The sequence below is a fragment of the Ipomoea triloba genome, chromosome 11 (genome assembly GCF_003576645.1).
Source record: "Ipomoea triloba cultivar NCNSP0323 chromosome 11, ASM357664v1".
Lineage (NCBI taxonomy): Eukaryota > Viridiplantae > Streptophyta > Magnoliopsida > Solanales > Convolvulaceae > Ipomoea > Ipomoea triloba.
The window spans coordinates 24,596,284-24,604,642 of record NC_044926.1 but is presented as its reverse complement, the minus strand read 5'-3'; the positions used below and the strand labels follow the sequence as shown (position 1 = coordinate 24,604,642).

The 8,359-nt window shown below is 36.5% G+C and overlaps 1 protein-coding gene across 1 annotated transcript; it reads right to left on the bottom strand.

The window, feature by feature from the left end:
• Positions 1-681: 681 nt before the first annotated feature.
• LOC115997248 (serine/threonine-protein kinase STY13) lies at positions 682-4,925 on the bottom strand. The gene is made up of 6 exons (XM_031236764.1): positions 4,357-4,925; positions 2,842-2,963; positions 2,130-2,326; positions 1,849-2,023; positions 1,454-1,588; positions 682-1,185 (listed from the first exon to the last, which is right to left on the bottom strand). Exons 1-6 carry the CDS (start codon positions 4,727-4,729, stop codon positions 979-981), a joined length of 1,209 nt encoding a protein of 402 aa, XP_031092624.1. The 5' UTR covers positions 4,730-4,925; the 3' UTR covers positions 682-978.
• Between the last annotated feature and the right edge of the window lie 3,434 nt (positions 4,926-8,359).

The following is an 8,359-nucleotide window of genomic DNA, read 5'->3' as shown; positions in this document are numbered from 1 at the left end:
AGGCATGCCCTGGCCAGCCGGCGGTGACCCGTGGCACCCCATTGCACTGCCGTATCACGTTGCCCTAGAAACATGGGCACGTGCAAGGTGCGCAGAGGAGCATCGGGGGCGCAAGACACACACCCGCCGGCAAGGGTCGACTACCTCATCCGGCCGATCACTACCACTCTTTCCGTGACCTCCCACCTTCTTTGACCTGTACTGCCAAATCAAGCCCAACAGCTAGCCTAGTAAATTTAACTCATATCCCATATTCCCATCGCTTGTCAAAGCCAAATGTTGTCTTAGAAGTTTTTTGTAATCTTATGAAATCAATTTCTAAATTTATAATGGTTATAAAATGCAAATTTTTTCAATTTGTCAAATTTTAAAGTTTTAATATAATTACTATGCTGTTGGGGGTTTGTTAAGCCCATGGTAGTCAAAATGTGCAAATTGTACTGTATATCATAATCCATGTTGGCATGTTGCAATGTGTGCTACTGATAAAGATCCATTTTTAGTATACTGAATGTTCATTTTTAATGTATTGAATGTTTATTTTTAAATAATATACTTAAAAATGATATTTAATAAACTAAAAATAACATTCAATGTACTAAAATGAACTTAATGTCAATTGGTCCACGGTATAGTGATTGAGTCAAAATATATATATAGGTTGAATAAAAATAGAGACAATTTATCATACTATATATCATCTTATATATATAGAAGATATAAATGTCAATGCTACAATATAAAGGTGATTGGTCCAATCCATCACCAAAAGCTAGTCAAATAAATACATAAAAGAAAATTTCCCAAAATAAAATGAGGAGAAGAAAGGCAATGAAAGAAAAAGAGTATGAGATTTACAGCAGCACTACCACAACTTCCATCACTATAATCCCAGTTCCATTGTGAACTGCTTGCAGATAATAATGGGAGGTATACAGAATTGAGAGAGCTGAAATGTAGATTAGATTTGGCTTTTTTTTAAGGCCCTCTGTACTTTCTGAAACAAAGACAACCTTGTTGTTGATCAACCGGGATCATTCCTCCGCCTTTCGATGTATCGATTGCCTCAATCATGGACACGACCTCGTCCATCTCTGGCCGCCTGTCTGGGTTCGCGTCCCAGCACCGTTTCATTACATTTGCAAGGGAGCTCGGGCAGCATCTCGGTATTTCTGGCCTCAGATTCTGCAAGGGATTTTAAGTTGTGTTCTGTTATGATCAAACACTTACTCCTACAAAAGCTATATCTGGTAGCGAAGGTTCAACTTTATTTCCTCATATACCGCCACCACATTTGGTATTGGACTTGGCCCTTCACTAGCCTATGCCCGACAATCCCCCTAGCTACCAATTGCTGGACTTGGCCTGTTACGGGCCTCGCCCAACATGTTCAATTTTATATACATAAATATGCTGGGAAGGATGACAAGAATGCAATCGTAATCGTACATACCTGGCGAACCACAGCTGAAGTAACTTCTGAGAAACTCAGGTCAGGATATGGCATGTCGCAACAATAGATCTCCCATAAACAAATGCCAAAACTATATACATCGCATTTTCTATTGTATGGATTCCCGTTGAGAACCTGTAATATGCGTGGCACTAATTCAGTATCAAGGCTATGACACAAATCCAATGAATCGAGAATTTATATGTAGAAAATCTACGATGGAGTTAGCATAGGTTCATTGTGAAGTATGTTAATCATTCGGTTTTACAAACAGGATAGTTTTGCAGAGCAGAGTTTGCGTGTTATATCATGAGGCCGTGTAAACTACTAAAGACAAAAGGAAGCAAGTAAGTACCACTGAAAGTGAATCCTGCTAAGATTTGTTCATAACATACCTCAGGGGCCATATAGCCAAGGGTCCCTGTCTCTCCGGTCATATCATTTGGATTCGAGGCTTCTACACGAGCAACCCCGAAATCTGCTATTTTTACTGTTCGTGTCTTGTCCAAGAGCATGTTCTCCGTCTTTACATCTCGGTGAACTATCTTTTGAGAATGAAGATAGCTTAACCTAAAGAATTGACGGAGTGCATTTAACTTCAGATAAAGCTCAAAGTAGAAGACCCGACGCTAGATAGGAATGAATCAAAAGTGCATAGAATCCGTGTGAAAAATACCCTCTGGCAAGATCGAGTGCCATCTGCACTACCACTTTGAATGCTAGCTTCTTTCTCCTGTTCTTTATAAGGTAAGACTTCAAGGCACCGCCCGGAAGGTATTCCACAACAACACAGCATATGTTACTTGGCATGCCGATTTGACCATTTTCAGTCTGTAGATTTAGCCCCGAAGATCCCATGGTTGCCCCAATAAACTGCAACAAGAAGAGAAATGAAGGTACCATAGCATAAACAAAACATTAAACATCTAAAGCTCAAAGTAAATGTTCATGTTTGGAATGAATGTTAATCACTAATTCAATATGATGTCCATTCTTCATCATCGTGATACCTATTGCCTATGAAGCAAATATTCATTACACTCGTAAATAGTGTTTGTATAAGCTACAAGCATGAGCCTAGACAATGTGGTGTAAAGGGTTTTACGGATTATTGTAATGATAGACTAAGCTCTTCCATTTGGCCATTTCCACCACCCCCCACACCCCTTCAAATGTACCCAAAAAGGTTAAAAATAGAAAGTATAAACGAGAATAAAAAACGAATGATGGTGACTTGGTGAGATACTTATTTGATGCGACAGAGAGCACTAGAACTAGAAGCAAAGATAATGTTACCAAACATTATTCAAGCACACTATCAAATAGAATGTAGTACAAAGAGTTGTCGGGTTCTCATTGCAAATCACATCGAAGAGATGGAATGGCACCTTAGTGACATTAGGATGGTCAAGCTTATGCCAAACCGATACTTCTTGAGTAAAAGCCGCCCTCAAAGATGCTATTTCCGCGTCCGTCCTGTGTCCCTCTTCTCCCCAGTCTAGCAGTTTAACTGCGGATCAACGCGCAATAAAAAAGTTACTACCTTTTCATTCAAGACAGCAATAACACCATGTAAAAGAAGTTGATAAAACGTGTTCAGCCTTATATGCAAATTAGATTATTACGCTATCCAGCTCACATACATGTTCTGATTTTGTTACCATCTTACAGTTACAACGACGAGTTGGCATTGCAAGCCAAAGATCTCGTATAAACCTACGTGGTCTCACATTCAAGAACACAAGAATAAGTCTTGTGTAAAATCGTTCCACATGAGATGTGCAATACTTTTTAGTTGAAATGTAATACTTTTCTATAAACCCGTAAAAAAATATTACAGTATTAGATGTATGATGTCTCAAGTGAGACAATCTCACGCAAGACTTACTCCATATTCAATTAATTCTCATCTTCTCAAATGCACTAAAAAAAGACTTGTTGTAAGTATCATTATAGTGGAATATGATCAACAATTTTTTTTTAACAAAATATAAACTAAGGTCCAAATTTAACAAATGAGAATCACACTGTTCAGCCTAAAAAGGTGGGGTAAAAAAAAAAAAAAAAACAAGAATAATAAAATGAAGTAAAATCATCAGATCCTGAGAAGTGGGCAGTAGGCACAGGTTAAGAAGCATTAATGGTTATATTACTTTATACTTGACTAGCAGATTGGATCACATGAAAGTTCAGACTAAGTTAATGCACCCATCTGCAAATTGCAAAGTTCAACCCAAACCCGTGCCGCTATTCACGGATTGCATAAGAAAACAGTCCTTCCAAAATCAAAGTTAATTATTTACCTTTTCCAAAATTATGTATATATTTAAAAAAAAAAAAAAAAACCAATAAATTTGTCAGTGTTCTACAGTGGGCATAGAGCACTAAAGAAGACTGTAAATAAAAAGGGCCCACAATATTAATATTGGACCGACCAAATTAAGATCAATCTCAGCACAATGATTCTGCTATTGATTCTATGCTTTAATGATTTTCCAGAAAATTTAAACCTTTTCTTAGTAATATCAACCCTATAAGGTATTATCTGTTCAATATATTTTTTCCATCTATTATACCCAAATAATCAATACCCTATCATCGGAGTTTGATCTGTGAACTCACACAGACCACTTTTTCACTATTTTTGTATTTATTAATGTTATAAGTCCCCTCTCTAATCCTTCCAATATATCATTTTCTAGAGACTAATTTTACTAATAATTTTCCATTATTTATACAATCATTCAATTTTTAAAAAAAATAATAATATTTGGGAGGAAAAATAATAATAATAAAGAGTAAATTTATTTGAGTATAAAGTGAAATATATTTAACGAAAAATGGGGAAAGGAATAGAGAGATATAGAGGGGGGTTATGATAAGTTGACAGGCAGGTGACTGACCGGCAACATCTTGGCCATCGTAAATGCCACGGTGGACAGTACCGAAGGTGCCGCGAGCAATGACGCTTTTGATGATGAGCTTCGCGGGGTCAATCTCCCAATCAAACCTCTGCCTAGACGGCGGCGGCGGCTGAGGCGGCGGCACAATCACGGCGGCCGGTCCAGCTTGGGCCGGAGGCGACGCCGCCGCCGCCGCCGCCGCGGCGGCCGGAGCGTGGTGGTTAACGGAGAGGAGAACCGAATCGTCCTGCGTTAGCTTCTTCTTGTTCTTCTCCATAGTCCAAGCTCGATTGAGATGCCTCTCGAGCTGCTCATCTAAGCTCTTCAAATCTATCTGATCCGCCCTAACAAATCCGTCGCTGCTCTTCTCCATTTTCGAAACCCCCTATCCAATTCGGGTTTTGCCGGCGTATGAATACCAAATCGCAATATATGCGTATGTGTGTGTATATATACAACTGTATGTATGTATAATCCTTGATTGGGGGTGGTGGGGGGTGTAGGGTGAGGGTGGTGGGGTGTATTTGTGTAAGTATATGCAATTGTGTATGAATGTGTATGAGGGGAGAGGGGAGAGGGGAGAGGGAAGGAGTATTATGAGCAGAGCAGCTGCATGTGGGCACATGGAATTGCCTGAAGACAACGTGTGTTACTGACCCACAAGGTTTCCTCCCTTTTTTTTTTTTTTTTTCTTCAATTTATTTATTTATTTTTGAAATCACCAGGTATTCGAGAGTGTGTATTGAATAAATTCTTGTTTATATAATAGTATGCAAATCACACAATACAGATATAACACAATAAAAAACATGTGCAATAGATCTGCGTTAACAAGAATCAAACTTGCATTGTGACGGTAGGGGTTGGATAACGAGGGAAATCCCACAACTTTTTGGGTGTAGGTAAATCTCGACAAAGTACTACAAGAAAATAAACCAGTCTAGGTTAATATAACTGAATGGTTCAAACCAAGAGTAAGGAATCAAACTCGTCATCTTGTGAAGATCTCTTGTCATCTTGGGTGGGTTACATATATATATTATTGTTTTGTTTGTTTTGTTTTGAAGCATGATTGGGTGAAAAAGGAGAGGTTACTTTTCTTTTTTATCATTGAAGTGTTTGACTAATAGTGTAGTGAGCATTAATAATTGCATTGAATAAAAAGTGGCAAATGGGCAGATAGACTTACATTTAGTGGTTAAATTACCCATCATGTGTATTAATGGTGAGCGGTTTGATGGTAATGATATTATTATTGAGTTTATTTTTACTATTTTGCCCATTAATTACAATAATTTTGATTTATTTTAATTTTACTCATTGACTTTAAAACATAAATAGAATAGGATTTACTAAATCCTCACAAAATGGGAATATTTTGAGTATTTATTATTAAAAATAAAATGTTTTTAATTTTTTTTAAAAAGTGAAACTAATGCTGAAGAATGACAATATAGAAGATTAGATGATAGATTAAAAGTGAAATAAATTTTATCATCATAAAATGTTTAGACATAAAAGGCAATTGTGGAACATTTGGCTTGCCTAACGATTTGCTAGTGCACAAACAAAACAATGTATTGAAGTTTTAGTTAAAATATGAAAATCTATTTAGTGTCCATATAGTTTAGATGTCGTTCAAAGATATGTAATCTTAGTTGTCAAAGACCTTGTGGTCAAGTGGCATCTGGTGTCCTAATTAACACTCCCACCGTGGATGATGGGAGTGGGTTCGAGCCTCAATGGAGTCGAGCCTCAATAGAGTTAATTGTTGACTCGTTGTGCTTAACCTTCAGTCAATAGGTTGAAAAAGTAGCTATGGTGAACAAATATTACAATGTAACAGCGTCAATAGTACTAAAAGTTTTGTTGGCTATGACAATAGTCATCCAATCCCCTAAGCATAACTTTCCTTTATATACATAGAATTATAGGTAGGAGTTCTAGTTCTAGTTGGAATAGGATTATATGTTTCCTTTTATATTAGAAGTTAATTATAATTTGAATATTGTCCCATGCTTATTTGTAATCTCTATATAGTTTACCATATACAATATTTTAAAGATTTTAATTTATTAAAAAATTTTGATTTTTAAACAAAGTTGAGTAATAATCGTGCTACGAATAAAGATGTTAACCGTGTTTGGTTATAGCGTCAGTCAATCCCTTCGTCATTGTTAGCTAGGAACGTTAAGGATTATGAATGATGGGAATAAATGGAAGTCATAGTAGTTTTCATATTCAGAGAAATGGTTAGTTGGAAAGGGGAGGGAAGTTAGCGATGTGGTTGATTGGAATACGTATATTGTTGAAAATTTTGAATGATTGTATAAAATTCATGTTTCAAGGAAAGTTTATTGATGACTTCATATTTGCTCATAAGCAATATACATAGCAACATAGCAATATTGTATGATATTGTCTATAAAGGTAATAAAGTATTTATTACCACAATGCATTTGGTTCAATTTATAATTGCACAAATCACTTTGGATTAATTCAAATAGTTTAGGTATGATAGTTGTGCTATCTAATCATCTAAGAAACTTATATCTTGGTATGTCCATTCTTCGAAAATAGATCTCTATGATAATCTTATCCAAGTCAATTATTCCCATCATTAAACACCAATTTTTCATTAGTATCCTCTGGGATGTTGGAAAATAAGTCTGAAAAAAAGTGCAGGGATTTAAAATTTTGAAATAATTCCAACAAAGTCACGTGTAATAGACACTTTTCTTAAAATAATTTGCTACCTCTTAAGGGTTCTAGGAGTGTTGTGGTATTAGTCTCACATAATAAAATGTATTGCAACACTATATTTAAGCACTCAAATATAATGCTTTTAGTGAACGTCAACACTTCTATTTAATCATGAAGGTAAACAAGGCAATTTCAAGGGCAAACTAAAGAAAATTGAGCAAAATAGAATGGAAGCCAAAATGACGCCATCATGCAAGGCTGTCACGCACGTGACGTAGTTCGTGAGGAACAACTTCATAAAGTCATTCCCTGCTATCACGGGGCTTCATCACGACATGACAGGGGCTCGTGACGAAAACATATGTGAAGCATCTTTTGCTACCACAAGGCTTCATCATGACGTGACGTGGGGGCGCAAAAAGCTCATACACTCATGTTCCTACGAGGTGATCAAGGCTACTTCAGGGAATCATCACAGGGTGACATGCCTCGTCACATAACATATTCCAAAATATATAAATAGGTCAAAGAGTCAACAGTGCCTCCATTGAGGCTCAAACCCACTCTCATCATTCATGTGGGAATGTAAATCGGGACACCAGATACCACTAGACCACAAGGTCTTTAGCACTTCAAGTTCTAGTTAGATTCAAATACATTTACATTTTGGAAGCATGAATTGAAGGCTTGGATTTGCATTGTTCTTCTTCAAATAGATAAGTCAATTCCAATTTTATTTCATTGCAATTTTCTTATTTGCTTTTAGTGTTTTGACTTTATACTTTGTATTTGTTATAAAATTCTTCTTTGATCTTGAATCTATTGCTATTGTCTCTATGATCATGTGTGAGTAATCCTCTTTGGAGGGAGATAAGGATGTAGATTAGGTTCCTGGAGGTGTGACCTGAGTAAGGGAAATGAGACTTGGCTTTGATGATTTTAATTAACATGATTGAGTTCTAAGTAGGAAGTGATTGCATAATCTTGACTCAAGGGGTTAAGTAACCTTACTTCATCTTTGAGAAAAGGGAAGTATGATTCATGAGAATATCATTAAGTGTTCTAAGAGTGTGAAATGACCTTGAGAAAGACTTCCTCCCGGTTAAAAGGCATCTGTTATCAAGTCAATCAACTCTTTCTCTTATTTCGGTTTGGTACGTTACCAGACCTAATCCAAGTTCCTATTCCCCTTCATTTTCCGTATTAGTGTTATTCATTACTATTGTAATTGTTTTGTTATTTGCATCAATGCATCTTTGTTGAGGGCTAGATTTCAACAAGATTGTGTACCTTGTGCTTG

Bases quoted from the DNA above. Each gene is read 5' to 3' on its own strand.
- LOC115997248 (XM_031236764.1), bottom strand. From the start codon at position 4,729: ATGGAGAAGAGCAGCGACGGATTTGTTAGGGCGGATCAGATAGATTTG. The intron at 2,964-4,356 runs GTCAGTCACCTG...GTTGATCCGCAG, and splicing joins CGATGGCCAAGATGTTGCCG to TTAAACTGCTAGACTGGGGA. The intron at 2,024-2,129 runs GTATTTTTCACA...TCAATTCTTTAG, and splicing joins GCACTCGATCTTGCCAGAGG to GTTAAGCTATCTTCATTCTC.